Genomic DNA, 21,377 nt, shown 5'->3' on the forward strand with positions numbered 1-21,377 from the left:
GACTCTGGACTGCCAATGCTAGTTTCCTAAAGGGACGGGGCCATGGTGAAAGCCATGTGACACAGTTACAGGAAATGAATCTAAAGTGGGCCATCTTGGTTCATCAGCGGTCTCTGCTAATACCTGGAACAGTCATTACCATCCCATTACTGTAGGTTCTTATGCAATGGAAACATTGCTTAGCCTACTACTGTAGTAAATAGGACAAACCTTAGATACAATTTGGTATTTCTAGATATTTCTAGTCCACTAGCTCATATAACCCTTTGGCTCAGCTATTAGCCAGAAAGCTAAAGTTAGGCTAGCAACATTCTTTACCTTTATTTAACCAGGAAGTCCCATTGAGATTGAAAATCTCTTTAACAGGAGAGACCTGGCCAAGGTAGCAGCCAATAAAAACACATTTAAAATGCAAGAAATACAACAGTCAATACAAAAATCCACAATAAAACAACAACTCTTCAAACATAGTGGCCTCTCAAGAAAAACAAGCACGTCTCTATCACCACATTCTTTATGATGTCCTTTAATTCATCAATAGATACAAGTGTTTTCTGATTTTGGATATTTTTGAAGATTGTTTCATGGCCATTGTGCAGAGTAGGAAAATGCAGTTTTCCCTGGATCTGTTAAAACCCGAGGCACATTAAGAAGTATATGTGCATTGTGTATGGTTGACAGTTGAGTGAGTGGGATGTGAGATGATCCCTGATGTGATTCAAAGTGTAAGTTCAGAGGGTCAGTGTAGTCTTGCAGCTTGCGTGTTACAGTCCCCATCCTGTGGCGTTCAGTCGATGAGGCACTGAAGGTCTACGCTCAGTGTTGTAAACAGATGTTAGCTTGTTAGCGTGCTGCAGTAAATTGTAATCAGATGCTTTGGCTGCGACCCTGTTGCTGCGATTACTCATTTTAGATCCAGGCTGATATTATGTAGCCAGCACATTCATTTAGAACAGTGACCAGACACTTTCACTAAAACTAGTTAGTAGGTGTCCCATATCAAGAATTAATGGACTCCCTGCAGCCAATCAGAATTGAGTATTCACCCAGACTGTGCCATAAATTAATTTATAACACACATATAAGCCACATAAAGAGATGTGGAGCAGACGGAGGCGGCATAATGGAAACAGGGTTATTTATTATAAAGAATGGCGGTCGCACGATGAGATTTGATCATTTTCATTAGCGATTTGAGAAAATGTAATCACAGTCGGTGTGAGGGAAATTATATTCACCAGCAGGAAGAGAGAGTGATATGGAACAGTTACATTTCATGCATTTACCATGAGATAGCCGCGAGCGTGGTTACAGGCGGTGTTGTGCCATATGTGCACATATGTGTCTCTTTGTATTTGAAACAATCTAATGGTAATTAAGTGTTATGAATGGAGTATTTGTTAGATAAAAAGGTTGCTTGAGGATATAAGTTTGTTGTTGCGGCTTTTTCTTCTTCTCCTTTTTTGTCTTTTTTTAGAGAGATGAAGCACTTCAGCTGAAATGTCTGTATTTATCCGCCCTGGAGCATAACTTGTCTGGGCTGCACACACCAAACTTGGGCAAACAAGTTAACTGTTAGAGAGTGGTGGGTGTAGTGAGAATAACAACAGCAATAACAAGGATGAGAAAGGCAGAGAGAGAAGGAGAACGAGACATGAACAAATAATAGGATAGATTTTCTTTTAGCCAAGGGTAAATTTCAAATGCGTATATCCACTGATCATTAGTAAGAGCAGAAGGTTTGTATTATTTATATGAGAATCACCATTTATGTTACATATACTATGCAGTGTGTGATATATATTGACACTAATTATCATATTTCTCTTCTGTCTGTACAATACTCTTAATTCACACACTGCAAAAGCTTGCATCATAACAAGACTCCCAGTCACGTAGTCAGTTTCACAGGTTATGGTTTACAAAACAAGACTGACCTGCACCCGAGCAAACTTTTCAGAAATTAGGATCAATATCTTGAAATAATAAAGATCTCTGCACAAGTATATAGAAAAAATGTATTTGTTTTGGAAGTTTGTCAAATAATATCTTGTCTTATTGCCAAATTTAAGTTCAGACTTGGCTTGGGAAGCGGAGTCCTCGTACAAAGCAAGCATGGAGTGTGGACATCTCTCCTTTTAATGCATGTATAGGTTTTTATTGTCCCCAAGGGAAAATTCTTTTCCACAGCACTGTACTTGTTGGACTCAGCATGAAAAACAATGACATACAAACACTGACACCATCAGAATATATCATACTGGCGAGCAGCACGTAAAAAGTAACGACATACCACATATAAAAATGACACAATCAACGGGGCCTGTTGTTCAGAGCAGCTATGGCAGCGGGAATCAGGCTTTTCCTGAAGCGGGTCCTTCTGCACCTCAGTGCTGTATACCTGCGTCCTGAGGGCAGCAGGGCAAGATGTTCATTTAGTGGGTGTGTGGAGTCCTGTTCTATTGAGGTTGCGATACGTGTGATAGCCCTGTTATTAAGTTCAGCGAGGTTGGGTGTGGGAAGACCGCTGATTTTTGTGGCAGTGCCAGTTATGCGTGTGAGTTTAGTCCGGTTTTTGACAGAGAGCATGGTATAGAAACAGGTAGAACAGTACAGTAGGATGGATTGAAGTGATGCAGTTATTAGTGTAAAGTGCGTAAAGGAAGGGACTCAATACACAACCCTGCGGTGCTCCGGTGTTGGTGGTGAGTGCAGGTGATGTGGTTGAGCCTACCCGTACAGCTTGTAGTCTCTTACTGAGGAAGTTGTGGATGAGATTGATCAGTCGAGGGGGGATGTTGAGATGTTGTAGTTTGGATCATCAGATGCCGCTGGATGGTATTGAAGGCAGAGCTGAAGTCCACGAAGAGTATCCTGATAAAGGGGCCCGGAGAGTCTAGGTGCTGAAGAAGGAGGTGCAGCAGGCAGGCTGTAGCGTCCTCTGTGCCCCTCCTAGAGTTTCAGAAGGTGTATGATTTAACTTTTTCCCCATGGTTTAGTGTTAAAAGGTAAACAAAAATAGAAATAAATGGGAATACTGAATCACAATACTTAAAAATCACAGTATATATCAAATTGCCATCGAAGTATCATGATACTTTTGAATCAGGAAATAAGCATATTGTCCAATCCCTACTGGCCTCTCTCAGATATAATGGAACTAGATGGCACTCGGCTTGTGGTGCTCAAAGCATTAAAACAGCTCAACAGCAATGTCTCTTTCCAGAAATCACAAGCCAATAACGCAAAATAATCCACAGACCTTGTTGTGAGCAGTTTCATATAGGAACTATTTTCTTTCTACCAAACTACACCCACCAACTGTATCACCATGGATAGGAAGCATGCATCTACTCACGACAAGAGATTCTGCTCGTGACAGAGGTGTAAACATTAATGGTGTCCTCTTCAGCTGAGCAGAACCATTTAAATATTGTTATTTTCATCCATTAGTAAATATAACACCACCAAAACAGTCTAGATTGATAAATAGCAACACAGGTAATAGGTAAAATATGTATTATTGATTCTGGGGTAAACTGTGCCTCTAAGATATGTTTTTAACTCACAGTACTCTATTTAAAATGGTTTGTTTAAGGACACAGCTCATTATATAGCAGCAGAAATACATGGGGCACAGATGTGACACATCAGACAGGCTCCGTCTTTGCAACATGGGGTTGCGCCAGCTTTACTGTGTGTATATTGAGTTTCTCAAAGTGATAATACAGTTGGTTATGCAGGGTTTTAAAGCGTAGGCTACATTAACTGGTACTGAATTAATTAACAACAAGATGCATATATTTGATTAATTTATTTTAATGTGAAATGTATGAACACCCACAAGGTTGCTGTGCTGCCTCTGGTACAATGAGGTATTCAATTTAATAATTTTTTAACAGAATATACTAGGTTTTTTTTTTTTTTTTTTTACAGTTTTATGTAGTATTTACCTGTTGGAGGACTACAGAGCCACATGTAGGTGAGAAAGAAAAAAATGGACCCAGCTAAGTAAAGCACAGCTTCTGAGGTCAGTGTAGCAGCTTCAGTTTTTCAATGGTCAGGATCTACTGCAGGCATGCTCCAGCAGACATGTGGCACTGTGTCTGTGTCCCATGTATTTTTGCCGTTAAGACTCATGGAAATGAAAGGCTAAATTTGTGCAAATGAGTGACGCTAAAGCTTGAGGTGAGATACAGAGGTGAAATTGTGGTTGGGCTGAAAATGGCACACCCTAAGATATTAAAGGCAAAGTCTAACCTGAAATCCATCAGCCAAATGCATTTTTCCCTTACCCAGAATGCTTCCTGCTCATTCAAAGAGCGTCAGTGTGATTTGCTGGGGTGCAGAGATAGCATCTCACATCAGTACAACAGAACTTAAAGTGGAATTTGGTTTATGGATGTGGAAGCACCAGAAAGAAGATTCAAAACTTTCAAAACAGAATTGAAAGATTACTTCATGTACCACACAGACGCTCATGTGATTTTTTTTCTTAGCAGAGATAGACATATGTGAGGTGTAGTTTGGTAGAAAGTTCTCAGCAAAACTTCAAGACGAGGAGCTGCATCATTACATTCAGAAGGAGATGATGTTGAGAAGCAGGAAAATATATCGTATTTTGTTTTTGGACAGGACAAAGGGTTTAAGAACTGATGTTTGCCAAGGAAGTGTCCAACTACCACATGCCACTAAGCAAGATACTGAGTGCCTAATACAGCACTTCACTCACTCTTAGTCAGCCTGGATAAGAGCGTCAGCTAAACTCCTAAAGCGCGTCATTGTTGTGATGTATAATATCTCCGCACAGAGGCTGTAAATCATGGGAAAAAAGGGTGCCACATAACTCTCTCCTCCTGTCAGGTTTACTGTCACAAAGCGGAAAAGAGGGCAGACACTCTGAAAGAGTCATGTTTATGAGAGAAGAAGAGAAAGTAAGCAAGACTGATAGACACAAGAGAGACAGTATGCACCACAGACACAGAGACAGATGGGAAGAGAGATGCAGGGAGACAGAAAGACACATCATGTTTGAGACAGAGGCAAAACAAATAAAAAAGGACAGAAATGCCAAACAACAGATAAAATTGATAAGGAGAGACAGATGGATGTGGAGAAATGTAGTGATACAGACAGAAACAGGATGGATTGGAGACAAAACGGTGCAAAGAGAAGGAGAAAGTAAAAACAAAATTGCGGCTGAGAGAAAATCTCCTTAAATTGAAGTGAAAAGTGGAGCTAGAGAGATAAGGAGCAGATTTGGAGTGTACATTGAGGTGAAGCTGCTGCTGACAGCAGCAGGGCTTTGCCGCTTGGGATGGAGAGGACGGATTGACGGGACATCGACGGATAGAGGGCGGCGAGAGACGGACTGAGGGAGAGGTACCAGGGAGATTTACAGGGGTAGTGCTGATAGGTCACTGGATAGGAGGTGAGAAAAACCCTCATCCACCTTCTCAGACAGGCTTACGGGAAGTGGTCTGAAGTGGAGGACGTTTGGTGGAGACGAGTGCAGAGCTGGGCTTCGGTCTTATTCCACAGCAGTGGAATTTTCTAAGGACTGTTCACAGGGATGTCAACAGAATGAGAGGATGTAATACTGACGTTTTGTAGCACAATGAGTGTCTGGTCTTACAGGAAAGGAAGTTTTAGTAAGGTAAGGTAAGGGCAGGTAAGGACCTTGTGATGCTTCTGAGGGTAAAAGATAGATTATCAAATGGTTTACTGGAAAGGGAGGAAGCAGGATTGTGAGACAGAAGTCAACTTTGAAAAGAACTTTTCCCCCCCGAGCTCAGTGTCCACCCTCAGCCTTAAACACTTAGACTTTTCTCAGTAGCTCATATTTCTAAAGGTGGGCTCAAACTACAGGAGTTGTGGGTCGATATATTCCAGATTCTCCAGACTCTCGACGAAAGGCGAAGAACTCCAGTCGGTACCGATGTTGGCTCAGATTATCTGGTGATGTGAGAGGTTTACAGATTTTACATCTCCCGAACAGCTTGCAGGCTCATCAGAGCCGCCCCGATAATTTCAAACATGTTTGATATTGATTTAAGATTTAAAATCTGGATGATTAGAATGATGATTACATCAGTACAGAGCTGATGGTGTTGCCAAAGCAATGGTAAATATTCTACCCCTTAAGTCTAACGTTAGCTAGCTTACTACTGTTGGCAGATATTAAACTTTTCGCTGAAGAATACACAACCTATGTTGACCGTTTTTTTCATCCAGACATGTTTAGCTTTTTGCTTTTGTTCTCCTCACGTCACTCTCTGCTTCGTTTACATCTGCTCCCCATGAGATGTCATGGTGTGGTGCATTCATGCTCCCTCTGGCACGATAATCTTTATAACATCCTGTAGGGTGTGATGCACCATTATTTTCCAATCTTGTAGTGTGTGCATGTTTGAGATTAGAGAGAAAAACATCATTAAAGTTTCTCCTTATGTGCAGGATACAACCTGATTTCAAAAATGGTTCAGGTTATATGTATATGATTCAAAAAGCTTGGGACAGAATAATTCCTTTACACATGCCGAATAAATAATAATAGTCCGCTTACCATGTTCATCTTGGGTATTTTCACATGACAACATAAGGAAAAACTTTTTTCTAACTTTACTCCCATGAGACTTGCCTCATCTGCTTCCAGCTGTCTGCCTGAGGCTGGTACTGAGTGCACATTAAAATCATGACAAGAAAAAGAAAGTAATTTTCTCTCAATGAAAAACGCAGTCTCCTCAAAGCTTATGGCTGCTAATGATCTGTGTGAGGGATGGAGACAGGAAACAAATGCGCACAGTGTACAGGGAAAGCACCTGTGGTTGATGATGCCCTCATAAAGTGGATTGGTAATGCCCTCGTAATGAAACAACTGTGGCGTATTTTTGAAACAGTCAGTGGTATTCAGAAAATGACAAAGCTGTCCATTTCATTACTTTATATTCATGTGATAAACATACAAATGTCAGTTAGATGGTTATATTCATGGGATATAAAGAAAAAGGCGCAATTTTGTTTTAACGACTGTATTTAGAAGTTGCCCTTCCCTATTTTTAATGTTACAAAGATATAGATTGTGTGAAATTCCCTTAAGCAGCATCTGCAGGTTTGCAGACTTACAGTGTGCACAAAGTGTGAAAGAGTCCATGAGAGAGCCCTCAAAGCACCAGCGATTTTACAGCGCGACAGCTTTGAGCCCTCACAGACTTATTTTGCCAACGCGCGCTGAATTCTGTTAAGTCCGCGAGGGTGAACACTGGTACTGGAAATAAGTCTTGCCAGCTCTGTTGCACTGCTGGATCGATCCTCGGGGAAACATCGAACAAGACCAAAGGTTCCACCTCATCGACCTCACTCCCTCTGCCTTCACCCAGTCACTCAGGTGAAACACAATACGAGTACATGAATGTGTTAGAGACCACTTTAGTCTCAGTCACTCTCACTCACATCCCCTAACCGCTCCCACCTCAATGTGCATTACATTGTAGCCTCTGCAACACAGAGTAGTGTGGGGGCATGATGTGATAGCAAATAATGCTCCTTTCACACTGTGTAAGTGTCACTTTTCTGCTGACACAGGACTGTAAATACTCATACACACACTCTGGCTGCAGCATAAGACCAGACAACCACTGAGGCATTGCAAGTTTAGGGAAAAAGAGGACACAGGGCCTATGAATGAAGTGTGTGTTAGTGTGTGTGCATTTGTGTTTATTTGTGCAGCACATGGCATGAGTACAAACGTTTTTACCAAGTCTACTTCCTTTAAGAACAAGCTGTCTGATTATGGAGTGTTCTGCTGCACAAATGTGGCTTATATTTTTGTATAGCTACGTGTATGTGAGCGTGCATGAGTGTAAATTCTGAAATGTACTTATGGAAAAGAGGCTATTGAGACTTTTCCGTTCATATCTCTGGGTTGTTTACAGGACTGGACAAGACTTTGCCAAAGTGATGTGAGATCTTCCACCCTAACTTTGGCTGAGTGCGTGTGTGTGTGTGTGTGTGTGTGTGTGTGTGTGTACGTATTTTTGTGGGTTGTGTGTGTGTTCTTTCACACTCAGGATGAGCTTTGGCTTGTGTAAGGAGCTTTCCGGAGGAGACGAAAGCACGGCTGACAGCGGCAGGGGATTAGCTCTCACCGAAGAAACATCCATGAAAACTGTGTATGTGTATCTACATCTGTTGGTGCATATATGTTTATGTGTGCGTGATGTTTGGCATTAGGGATGTGTCATCACAAAACAACAACAGATTTGTCTATTCTTTAAACAGCTGGATGCATCTCTCTGCCAGCTCTACTTATCTGTTCCGTGCATCTGCTTCATACACAGTCAGCTGCGGGTCATTTGAAACGCTGCAGACTCCACACAGTCGCTACACACTGCCTGTTGTAATTGGACCTGTACAGGATGATAACAGCAGAGATATAACAAGATAAACTTGGCAGAACATTCTCGCAGTTTACAGAGTGTTGCAATTAAGCCAGTGCACTTAGCTGGCCAGCAGACAGGGACACAAGTGGGCAGCAGACAGAACTCGACCAGATAGATGAATATTAAATCCTCAGTTTGGTTCCTGACTCAAGTACTGCGAGTAAAAACTAATGGCTAGTTTGAAAAAAGTGACAATTAAAGAATGAACATAAGGCCGTCAGCAGAGAGGAGCTGAATTGGTTTTTCCAGCCGTACAGCTGTTGAAAAAATCTGGCAAATGTTCTGATGATGGCAGGCTGGTCCCAGCGGTGACTGTATGCCTGCGCTTATACACGAGGTCATTTTTAATCAAGTTCTAAAAAGTTACATGTGTATATATACCAGAAGGACATCGCCAAATTACAATCACTTTATTGATCTCCAGAGGGATACTGTGATACGACGTATATGCAGAGAGAAATTACAAGTAAAATAGAGGAATAAGATGCATGTAAAAGGAGTGCATTATGCTTCAATATAAAGTGAGACAATAAAAAATAAGAAATTATAAAATAGCAATATAGCAGCAGGAGTTGGCATACTTTGATCCTGTCTTTGGAGAAGTAAGATTCAGATGTATTGCCCAGTGAATGCAGCAACTACTTCATGGAAAGTTTATTTTATTCTGTAACATTTGTTTTTTTCTTTCTTTTAGTTTTGTTTCCATGGAAGCCAGCAACAGTACAACACACCAGCAACTTGATGTGTTGGTTATTTATTATTATAATTGTTATGTGCATATGTAAATAATATATTACTTATTTTGCAGTTTTCAGATAAACACATATATACAAGATATGAATCCCAAAAAATATGTAAGTAAAGTATTGTGACAAGGACCGTTTTTATTTCAAAGTTATTATGAAAAATGATAGCAGCAACTATAGATTAACTATAAAATGCATCTCACTGGGTCTATAAAACATTTATACACTGCAAATTGCTTTTTGTATATCTTCCAACATATAATAGAAAATATGACTAAATGGAATACCAATAGTTATATAATATTAACATGCTGTTTCATCAGTCAGGCTCTATTATACTGATCTGTCGCTTACTGCTTTAACATTGTTTCTATAAGCAATATTCAGTAGCTTGAACTACAGGTGGGCGATGTTTCGAATGTATTCAATTTTTAAATATAATTGTATGTGCAATATGACTAATGAACATATATATCATGTCGAGATATTCCATTTCAGTAATTATGCATTAAAAGCAAGTCAAGTTTACATGCAGGAGACTCACTCCTCCTCTCTCTCTCACACACACACACACACACACACACACACACACACACAAACACCCAGAAACTGATCAAACACACCATCAGTTTAACACCAATTTTTAACATCTATTTAAAATGGAGGAAGATCCACGAGTGAGTCTGTTATCTGACAGTGATTTGGTTTAAGGAGGGCAGATGTGAACAGACTACTATCCTCTGCGAAATATGCAACAAACTGATTGATGCTAAAGGTAGCAGCACCACAAATCTGTCACTTAAAACACCACCAAGTGCAGGACACTGCAGTTGAGCCAGCCTCCACTTTGAAAACGACAAGTTAGCCGCCACATTGTTTTGCGTTACATGTATAGTATATACTAGGCATTACGGTAAGATTGTGTGAGCACTGACAGTATAAAAGCAATGCCGAACACATTTACAAAGACCAATCTGACTTCAAACTGACAGTGCACCTCCTCAGTGTCACTGAGAAACTTCCTGTTTATGATTTCACTTCAGAATAATAGCAGACCACCTCAGAGTGTCACTCAGACAATATCAGGAAGCTGATGTGGAATTTCAAAATTAATGCCTCTAAAAAGTCATATACAAGCTGTGTTCCCTCTAAATTCAGATGGGTTTACTACAATGATCACACTTGTACGATCATATGCATCAAAGGGTTTAGTCAAACAGCAGAGACAATATGAAAATATTTAGATATATGTTGTATATCGCGGTGTAGCCTAAAAATAGAGAAATTATTTGTAAGCCATATCATCCAGTCCTTGTTTGAACCATAAGAAGTGTTGTTAGAGACCTCAGTCACAGTACAGAATATCCTCAAGGCTATGGTGGCTTTTATGCAATGATTACCAGCCTGAAAAGTTTTTGTCCAAGTGTACATGCATTAAAACAACAGAACAAAACAAGAAAGGGCACTAATTAGCTCCTTGGAGTCCACGAGAGAAAAAGCAACCAGTAAAGTGCAGTTTACTTGATGGGATCTGTCAGCGGGGTCGTATCTCTGACCAATGACACCGCGTGGCTTTAACTACCCGTATAATATTATTCATGTTCCCATCGCTCACTAGGATTGTATGGCCTTTGCTCTCTGGGTGCTTTGTCGTTATGCAATGTCCAACCTCTGGCCTGCCTTTATGTGCATACTGTGTGCTTGCGTATGAGTGTGTGTGTGATGCTGATGCTGATGTTAACGCAGGCCCCAAGGGTAGGATGGTGAGGTCCGGGACAATCCATTTAGCCTACTCACCCTGGTAATTATTCAGCATCAGTATCACAGAGGACACATACACACAAACTACAAAACAAACTAATGCACATTTAAGAGGGAGAGGCAGAGAGAGGAAGAGAGGGTGGCAGCGAGTGTGAGAGATTACAGTGCTTAGTGTAAAGTAACTCTGAATGCAAATGGTTGAGCTATCGACCAGATAATAGGACAGGCTTGCTGCATGTATGTGTGTGTGTAACATGGCAGAGTGTGTGTGTGTGTGTGTGTGTGTGTGTGTGTGTGTGTGTGTAACATGGCAGAGAGTGTGTGTGTGTGTGTGTGTGTGTGTGTGTGTGTGTGTGTGTGTGCATCCTCTCCCTGCTTGAGGCAAGGGGAAAGGTTAATTCAGGACTGGTGCAGGTCGCTCTCCTCTCACACACCTCCTCTCTCACACCTGAACACGCACACACACAGGCTTATGCCTTAGGCTCTCCTCATCTGCCCCAAAGGCAACTGTCCTTGTGTTCCCCTCACGCCCTTCGCACAAAATCACACAAACGTGCGTTTTTTTGTTTGCACTCACACATCGCCCCGAGCATCGTCGTCTGTGATGTTAATAAGGTGAGGGCAGTGAAGGGGGGGGGGGTCATCATGCCTGAATTATAACTCACAGTTCTGCTCCCTTAGCAACTGCCGGACTGCGTTTACCTGGCACACACATACGCACAGCGTGCCAAGGTGACCTTCACATCCTCGCAAACACCTCCCTCGGACACACAGAGGCACATGCACTCTCTCTGCCCTCGCTCTCACATCCTCCTATATCTCACATCCCACATGTGTGGCCCTGGGACAGATTATTGGATTAGTTTATTAACACTCAGACCTTGACCTCTCTTTCACCCCTTCCTCAACATCTTCTTCCCTGCATTGCACTTTCCTTGGCTCTGTCACCTTTTCTGCCCTCCTCCTACTCCTCCTCATCTTCCGTCCTGCTCAGACACTGACTGCATCCAAATTGTTAATTCTACAATGCACACATACTAATAATAGTGTCAGTGTAGATAGATGTGAAAAGTTTGTGAAAGGTATGAATATGCATGCAAAATACAAGAAAATACTGGGTCACTACACAGTCAAAACTGTCCTATGGCTCTTTTCACCATGCCGTTCCCATAGAAACAGCCCAATCAGGGGATGTTTTCTAAACAATGTGACAGGTTACAGTGGGAGGAGTGGCAGCTGGAATCGGCAAGTTCAAATTTATGTTTTTGAACAACTTTGTGACAAACATATAGCGCTGAGTCTAAAGGCAACAGATTTCTTCTGGCATGATGAAGGCTCCCTGCTGCTTCTACAAAGTTCTGAAACTATTAATTTGACAATCTACTTATCAACACGCAACAAAAATATAGGCTAAACACAACGCATTTGTTTCTGCTGCCATTTTTCTTACGTTGAAATAAAAGATCTAAGACTTTTCTATGCACAAAAAAGGCTCATCTCTCTCTAATTTTGCTCAAATTCAAAATCCTATTAGCACTTCTCCTTCACCAAGATAATCCATCCACCCGACAGGTGTGGAATATCAAGATGCTCATTAAACAGCATTGTTAGTACATAGATGTGCCTTGGGATGGCCACTCAAACGTGTAGCTTGATCTTAAAAAAGACATTTTATGATTTTAACATGACTGCTGCTACAAATGCAATTTTTAGTCCCAGATAACCCAAAGAATCAGTCAGTATCTGGTGTGACCACTATTTGCCTCGTGCAGTGTGACACATCTCCTTCACACAGGCTGTTGACTGTGGCCTGTGAAATGTTGGCCCACTCTTCAATGGCTCTGAAGTTGCTGAAAATTGACAGAAGTTAGAACCCGCTGTTGTACACGCCAATCCAGAGCATCTCAGTCATTTAATATTGAGTACCTGATCCGATACTTCTATGTTCCTAGATAATACAGTTGCATGGCGCACACTTCAAGTACTCAAAATCACTCCAGTGTAGGCCTTGGCTCATACTTGACAACTGAATAGCTCTGCAATGCATTCAGAAAAAATCCCTTCATCCAGGTGTTCCTTAATGGTACTTCAATACATTTTTACAAACTAGAAAAGGTACATATATATATATATAAAAAAAAAAAATCCTCTGTAATCTTTCTGGCCTTGTCACCATCTTGAGGGAATTTCTCTGTCCCTTTAAGAGAGCATTCTCCAGTGTTCGTTGCTTTGGTGCAGCCATGCCTAAGTTCCGCAAGTGAACTGTATTCTGTTGACTGTTAATTGTATTTGTCTATACTTCCTCGGCACAGATTAGGCTACATTAATATACTGGCCGTTTGCTCACAGGGCTTTTTTGCATTGCAGTGTTGTAGTGAGTGCAGTTGACATCAGTTCTGTACCGCTGTCTGTCTCTGTGATGAAACAGCATCTGCCTTAGATGACAGTGATTGCTCATAACTTTGATAATTAACATGAATAAACTGAGTCATTCTGCATTTTACTTTCATTAATGGCTTGTGCGTGTGGTAATTCAAATTGCTATCAATTAAACGCACCTGTGTTTGTTGTCCATAGCTTATGCCAGCCCATACTATAACCACACCGTCACCATGGGGCACTCTGTTCACAACGTTGGCATTTGCAAACTACTCGCCCACACACCACCATACATGCTGTCTGCCATTTGTCCAGTACAGTGCAAACAGGGATTCATCTGTGAAGAAAACAAAGTGCCAGATGCCATGAAAGGTGCAAAGCAAAAACAAAACTGATACAATAATATTTTTGTTCAGTGTGCTTTGTGATTTGTCGAGCAACAATGCCTCACACTTGTTGGCTCAAGCTTGTATAAATGTGAAGATGTGCTCCATTTCTCTGGTTTATATCATTGTAAACTGAATATCTTTGACTGTTGGGGATGTCCTCAGGCAATTTGAAGATGTCCCCTTGGGCTCTAGGAAAGTGTCTTGGGCATTTAATACAATTTTTGACATTTTATAGTTTAAACCTGGTGCTCGAAAGATAAATCTGAGCAGTCCCAAGCCAATACAAGGATAGAAACTTTGTTTTTTTAGAAGTGATTTTTTTACTTTTGAATAGTTGCCCTTTTTTCTCACAAATGCTGGATACTTTCACACCTTTACATCTATTAAAAAGCCATCACATGACACAAACTGAGAAGGAAAAATCAGTGTTGGATTAAACTGCCCATGGGAGCAGAAAAAAAAAATATAAGAAACAGAATCAACAAATATTTTGATGATCAATTAATCCTTACCAAAAAAAGCCAATTATTCCCTGGCTGCTTTCCTCTGTTTCATTATACACTGAAAATCATTAGGTTTAGGACTGTTGATCGATCAAAAACGCAATTTGAGGCGATCACCTCTTGCTCCGGGACACTGCAGTGGGCCTTTTTCTCTATTTAACAGACTAATAAATTAACTGTAAAAAATAACTGGCAGACTTATAATGACTATAATCATTAGTTGCAGTCCTACCACTCATAGTTCATGCAGACACTGAAGCCATCACCTCTCACGCAGGGTCAAGAACATAAAAATTGCTTCATTTTAAAAGGCCACTAGCCAAAAGGGGCGGGAACCTCTGGACTCAACAATGAATTGATTTTTTTTTTTAAATCAATACTGTAAAATAAATGTTGGTTGCAGCCTTACCTCTATGTTAAAGTCTGCTTAAGATGTAGAGGAACACACACTGCATCCTGCACCATCAGTATGTATAATGTCACACTTAAAGGGCAATCTCCAAGATATCAGTCTTGGTTGATTTTGCGACACCTGTAGTTACTGCTGTTAACAGCAAATGCAGTTTAATACTGCAGGTCACAGAGTTCTAGAGGAAGAAAAACAAACCATTATCATTTTTATTAAGAGGCGAGGCAATAATTGGCCTTTTTCCATCATTCTGGGAGCAACTGTGATCTGCTTTTACACTGCATGAGTCTGCGGACAGCAGGGCTCAGTGACAAGAGTCAGTTACCTTCCTAAGTTGAAGGTGTGCAGTCTGTCGCCTGCAGCTCTTCATTTAACAGCTCATTGTGACTGCTTCTGACTGTTTCACTGCTCTCTTGGATATTTCAAACTGATCTGCTGTCAAAAAACACAGAAAATTACCATTTTGTTTTGTGGACGCATTTTTGTTGAACAATAGCTGTAGGTGCTAAGCTAAATGAAAAACACATTGCATTTTCTGTGACTCCTTTTTAACAAAAGGCAACTTGTGTTTCTCCAGTTTCTTCACTGCAGTATTTTTCAACCTGGACCCCATCTCTTTTGTTTCTGTGTTTAAGTCACTAATGAGAATAACAATTTTTCAAATTAGTCTAGTAATGAACAATACAGCTGCAGCCAGCAGCAGGCAGCAAACAGGCTGCAACACTTGGGGCAATCAAACATGGCCACTAAAAGTCCTTGTTTTTGCCACTGACAAGCTCATATTTTTGTTGTAAGTGTCAAGGATCCCTACAGAGACAGACCTTTTTTAAAAGAGTAGCATCCTTCTTGTTTAACCAGAAACAGCCCCAAAATCACCATCACCCAATCCACCAGATCCCATTTAAAAAAACAATAATTTTATAACACATTAAATTCAAAGTCAGCAGAAACCAAATCAAATTCACGAACGTCTTCTTGGTTTGTTTTCAACTGTTCAAACAATCACCAACTGTGGCTGGTTTAAACAATTTCCCCCCGGGGATTAATAAAGTATTCTGAATCTGAATCTGAAATAAACCCTTAATTCACCCAGTTAGATGTGAAAATATGCTGGCTCTATACACACTAAAATAACTGTTTATTCAAATGGAGTCTGGTGGGTTTGGCAATGACGATTTTGGGGCTGTTTCTGGTTAAAAATGGATCTCACCTTTTAACAAATAGGTCTGTCTCTGTAGGGATCCTTCCCATAATGTCGTCAGACTCTTAGAATAAAGATCCTAGACTGTCAGTCGTAAAAACAAACACCTTTAGTGGACGCACATTGAGGGTGCAAAATTGCCCCGCTGTTGGCCCTGTCACTCAATACCAGACCACATTCAAAAATTGCTGTTCTTATTAGTCATTCAACAAAAAAAAATGTTAAAAGAGTCCAGGTTGAAAAATACCAACCCTACCCTTAATGTGAAGATGCAGCAGTAGAAAACGTCTGGTTTGCAGTAGCAGGAGTTAATACAGCAACTTGACACCCAGTTCATAATGCTGAAAATTTAAAAATGTTGCAGTCCTTTTGTCAGTGGGCCACAGACTCAGATAGTGACTTTCATAACAGACATTTAAATGAAATCTTCGAGATTATATTACTTTAGGTAGAAAGAACTAATAATCTGTATGCAACTGCTGGACTCTCTTTTTCATTTCTACCTGCCATGCGACTCTCTGTTGCCTCCCAGAATGCACTTGTCTTGTTTTCCCTGTCTTTGACCACTTTTTCTCCCCAACACTTTTTATTCTCTCCTCTTGTTGTCCTCCCCTCCCTCCTCGCTGCTACCTGTCCCCTCCCAGAGCACAACACAGGCCACCAGAGTCACACCCTCCCACCTCTCACACACTCCAAAGTGCTAGATGAGTCCTGACAGAGCAGACAGGGTGTAGAGGCCACTGTTTTAACAGCCATTACCAGGATAGGTGCTGACAGCTCGGGTGCCTGTGCATCCCTGCCTCTCTATGTCTCTCTCCGTCTGAGCGTTGGATGAGTGTGTGGCAACGCTCCAATTAGGGCACGGCGGAGGAGTGGCATTTTAACAAGGACTGTGATAAAAATGGTGGAATCTGTTGTGCTGTTTGGGGGATGTGTTTTCATTTTCAGGATCAGACTGATGGCCATGTATTGAGACAAACATCTTATTCCCACTCTATGCGTGTCTGATTGTGTTTGTCTCTCTGAACAAACCTAACAACTGCAGACAGGGCTAAGCTCATACTGAGGAGAAAACTTTTCAAAACTGCATCATGAAACAAAGTTAAAAAGCCTCTCAAACTGACAAGAGGAACATTAATACAAAAGAGAAACTGCGGAGATGAAAGAGGGACTGTTTTACATGTGTATTATTGTTGGGATTTCTGTTGTAACACTCAGACAACTGGATAAATGAGACTAACTGAATGCTGATATTGTTGTTTCAGTTATATTTGGCAAAGATCAGCTTTACTGCCCTTAAACCCCCCTGTGGAGGGAGGGGGTCGAAATAAATTTCACTAAAAAATGCTTACTCAATTAGGTGGGTGTTGCTTGGCATGAGCTTCAATCCAACTTATCTCTTTGTTTTAATTAAATGTGGCATGTTTGCCTCTGGAGTTGCTTTGTTTAATGGCGATAAAGCAACAGAATGCAGCCACAGCGCCTGTCATCGTGAAAAACAATCAGCAGCTCAAGATAAAGGCCAAATCCACAGTAATTATTGCACCTTAAACACGAGGGTTTATGCTCATATCTTTCTGCTTTGTTTTAATTTGGGGAACAGCCAGATAGAAGGCATAATAGACGGCTGTAATTACGAGAAGATTGCGAAACGGGATTATTGGCTAATGCTTCACATACAGTACAGAAGAGCTGTTATTCCTGGTGAGAAGAAATTCTTTTGAGCGCGGTAGAGGAAATACAGCAATGCAGGGTCGCAGTGTTACATCTCTGCACATTTATCTCGATGCATTAGCAATGAGGACCTTGTTTATTTTGCCATCTCAAGATTTATAAGGATGGCGTGACACAGAGCTTTACAGGTAAACGAGATTACTTCCCAGGGACAGAGCATGCCAGAAACAAAATATTTTCCCCCAGCGGGCTTGATGTTCCCTGTGGTTAAAGAGCCATGTCTTGTCGGATCTGCTCGTGTCAGAGGCAAAACAAGACTAACAAATTCTTTCCTGTGTTTTGTTTTCAGCCTGAAGCAACACCAGCAGTAAGCCACAGAGACAGGCCACTCTGAAAGGAAGAAGAGATGAAGACCGAGATTATTGGAATAAACAACTTCAGAATAAAAGGACTCATGTCGGAAACCGAATAGTATGAGAAAGTCGTGCAGAGTAACTTCAGTGTGTGTGTGTGTCTGTGTGTGTGTGTGTGGGTATGGGTGTCCTGGGCATCCATGCATGCATCTGCAGTATGCATGTGTGGGTCATTGTGAGTGTGTTTATTTCTATCTTTGATCTAAAAATATATCTCGGAGATTTATTCAGCACCTAAGTGTTTGATATGAGTTCTCAACACCAACAGCAGCCGGAAGACTTCCGGCTGCATATTGCCACATAACTCCTGTGTGAACCACAATCCTAAAATTGAACTGATGTCAGTGCGTTGCCCAGAGTGGTAATAATCATTACAATGATAGTCATAGAGCAGCAGTAATAATAACTCTGTTAACTAGCCGTCCCCCAAGTGCTCTGACAGTGATCCAAGACTTCTGTTTCTACATGCATTTCATACACAGTGATGGTGGCACATGCGTGGCTCACTTTCAGACCACTTGAGACCTACTCAGGCCCAGACTTGTAAACCCAAGGACAAGAAAACCCCCAACGACCTCAGCCATTGCAGACTGCATGAATTGCCATAACTTTAAAAGAGGCATATTGGTTTGAATCTTGTGTTGTCTTTAAATGTAGTGGATTGGTGTCACTTTTTTTTTTTTTTTTGAAATGGTGGATGTGTCATTTTGAATCTTTTCATGTATTCCATATAATCAAAACTTTGACATGTGGCATGGTTACAGAAGGCAGAGGAGAAAAGCAGCACAAAGACTTTTAAACAACTCCTGCTCTGAGGTGAGGGTCTGTGCAACTTTGTGAATCATCTACTGTTGAAAACATTCCCACAGAACTGAATACTGATGTCAGATGCAGTCCGGAGGTGACAAAAATTCTCTTCTCTGTTGAGACGGGCGACATGTAGATAATATTTATTTTTCTGTTGCTATGGACAGAGAGGAAAAGCGAAAAAGAAAAAAAAGAAAAACATCACTCCCAATCCATGTAGCAGCCAATGTACAATACAACTGGGATGTAATTCAATGCATGCAAAATGTACAACGTTGCATTCACTTGCCTTTTTGAAACCTATTGCTTGCGCGTTTTGGCAATAGCGCTGCTTTCTAGTGATAGCTTCGTAATGCATTACTGCACATGCTTGCACCTGAGCAAAAAGGTCACCTTTTAGTACCGAACTGGCTTCTTTTCAACTGCGAATTTACTCATCAAGAAACAAAAAACCTTTTGATACCTAGAAATTAATCACCGCTGTATAACACCCCTCATCTGTAGTGTCTTCAGAGTGTCTGTGAAGTGAGTTTTAACTACAGTTTGTAGCAGCAAGATGAGCGAGGAGAAGACGCTCCACTTTCCCACGCTGACACTGAGCAGCATTTCTCTATAAGCTGAGGAAAGGATTGAAAAAACACTCAGTGCTAAGCTATCCTCTGTAAGTTCTTGTTGGTTCAAGCTTTTTTTTTCTTTCCTTTTTCTGTAAACACTTAGTTTTATTTTGTGCTTTGTTCATTTCACGGTGAAGAGAGTGAACTACGAGTGACCTGATTAAAAATTGTTTTTCTTCTGCAGACATATGGATGAGTAATGGTTTTATGCAATCACACTGTAATATTAACAACCATACAATGAGGGTTTGAAGTGAAGTTTAACAAAGCAGTATGTGTAAATAAGCAGTAGCTGCAGGTGAAGTTTGTGTTTTAAGAAGTACGGGAGTTTTGTATTCATAGTGTTTATCTGCACTGAGGGCGATAAGGGAAATGTGTTTCTTATGAGTATTATGAAAAAATACAAATATGCTGGCACTGAAATGAGAATAAACCGCCTTTGGGTGGGTCATGTTTATGAATTGATAACCATCAGTGAAAATAAAGTCATCCTGAGCCGAGGAGTCAGTGATGACGGACCAAAATCCAGCGTATGGAAGACAGTGAGTGATCATAGCGGGATTGTGATAAGCTGTTTTCATGAGGACAACCACAGTTTCAACAAAGACCGTCCCCTTGGAGAAACATCTGATATGTGACTGTTTTGCCAGTGGATTCACAAAACAGCCAAAATGACGCAGGACTACAAACTGTTGGATTTAAACACCACGTCTAAAATTACCACCCCCTCTGTTATCGGTGATGCCATGAGAAAAACACAAAAAGTCATATGGCATTTTTTTGATGTGCATCATGACTCTTTTGATGACTATTTACACCGAGTCCTTTCTGCTGTATTCAGAATAGAAGCGGCGTCTGTGTGTGCCGATATCACAGTCTGTGCAGAAGATGATTGTGCCATGAGTCACAGATTTTACCAGATGTTACATAATATATGACAGAGCTGTATCTATGGGTAGGAATTTTGTGATATGATGCTTGCGGGTGGGTGTCTGTGTATGTGAAGCTGTCAACTGCACTGGCAGTGGGAGACTCGCTGTGAGCTGTGTACCGTGAGCACATTTGTAAACACACCTGATGATGAATACAATGAAGATGACAACTATATCTATTTTCTCTTGCAAAATCCAGACCTGTCGTTTTTCTTTTTCTGTGTGTTCGCACCGCCATGTAGATGTGTGAAATTCGCTTTCACTGGCAGCGATCGTCTGTTGCCAAACATGCACAACCTCCAGCTCTGCAGTATCAACAACGCAATAATATTTAGATGATTAATCATGTTATAAATAATATCCTTTTACTTTCAGTGTTTATCAGTTTGTCCTGTCGTTCCCTTTCCCAAACCTTTTTCTTTTTCTGTATAAATATTATACCTCAGAACCTCAGCCAAAGGTACATCAACAGGAGATATGAAATGTAGAATATGAGATACAGAAATCCAATAATATAAATGAATATCTGAAATTTAAATTAGGGAGACGAGTAATAAGGTGGACCAACAGTGTGAACTGTGGAAACTTCAGGCTGTGAAATCTGACACACAGACACAGATATGTTATGAAAATTAGAAGTGAATTTTTGAGATCAGTACCCACATTGACATTTAAGAGTTTCAAAATATTTGATAATAGAAAAAGTTTTGAGTTGTAATATTAACTTTAAATTAGATTTTTTGTTTTGAGTTATTAGTAATAAGAGAATTATTACTTATGATTTCTCGCAGTATATGATAAAAGTAAGAGGTGAACTGCCACGTTACATCAGAAGAAATTATTACATCTTTATGAAATATTATAATACTGGTAAGCCTCAAGGAAAACAAGCAGAGGCACCGATCCACACAGAAAAGGACATGTACCAGTATTTACTGAGTGAGTTTAAACAGTCATCTGGTGATTTCATTTATAATAAGACAAGATGCATCAGGATCAGTCTGAATCCGCTCAGCAGGGGACAGTGATCGATCGATCGATCACACCACACATTTACTTTGCTGTAATTCATCATAGCAGCACAGAATAATCTTAGAGAAGAAGATGA

The 21,377-nt window shown here is 40.7% G+C and overlaps 1 protein-coding gene across 2 annotated transcripts in view; it reads left to right on the top strand.

Annotated features, from left to right (window-relative positions):
• The window catches only part of zgc:171482 (zinc finger protein), a 72,236-nt gene extending 51,790 nt beyond the window's left edge, over positions 1-20,446 (top strand). The window contains exons 7-8 of one of the 2 annotated variants that reach the window (XM_050071605.1): positions 8,070-8,171; positions 17,853-20,446. In XM_050071605.1, the coding sequence (XP_049927562.1) occupies positions 8,070-8,171; positions 17,853-17,874 (124 nt within the window). In that variant the 3' untranslated portion in view covers positions 17,875-20,446. The remainder of the gene's footprint in view (positions 1-8,069; positions 8,172-17,852) is intronic. The other variant, XM_050071606.1, reaches the window with a different exon arrangement.
• Positions 20,447-21,377: the final 931 nt, after the last annotated feature.

Source organism: Epinephelus moara, chromosome 19 (assembly GCF_006386435.1).
Source record: "Epinephelus moara isolate mb chromosome 19, YSFRI_EMoa_1.0, whole genome shotgun sequence".
In the NCBI taxonomy this organism is placed as follows: Eukaryota; Metazoa; Chordata; class Actinopteri; order Perciformes; family Serranidae; genus Epinephelus; species Epinephelus moara.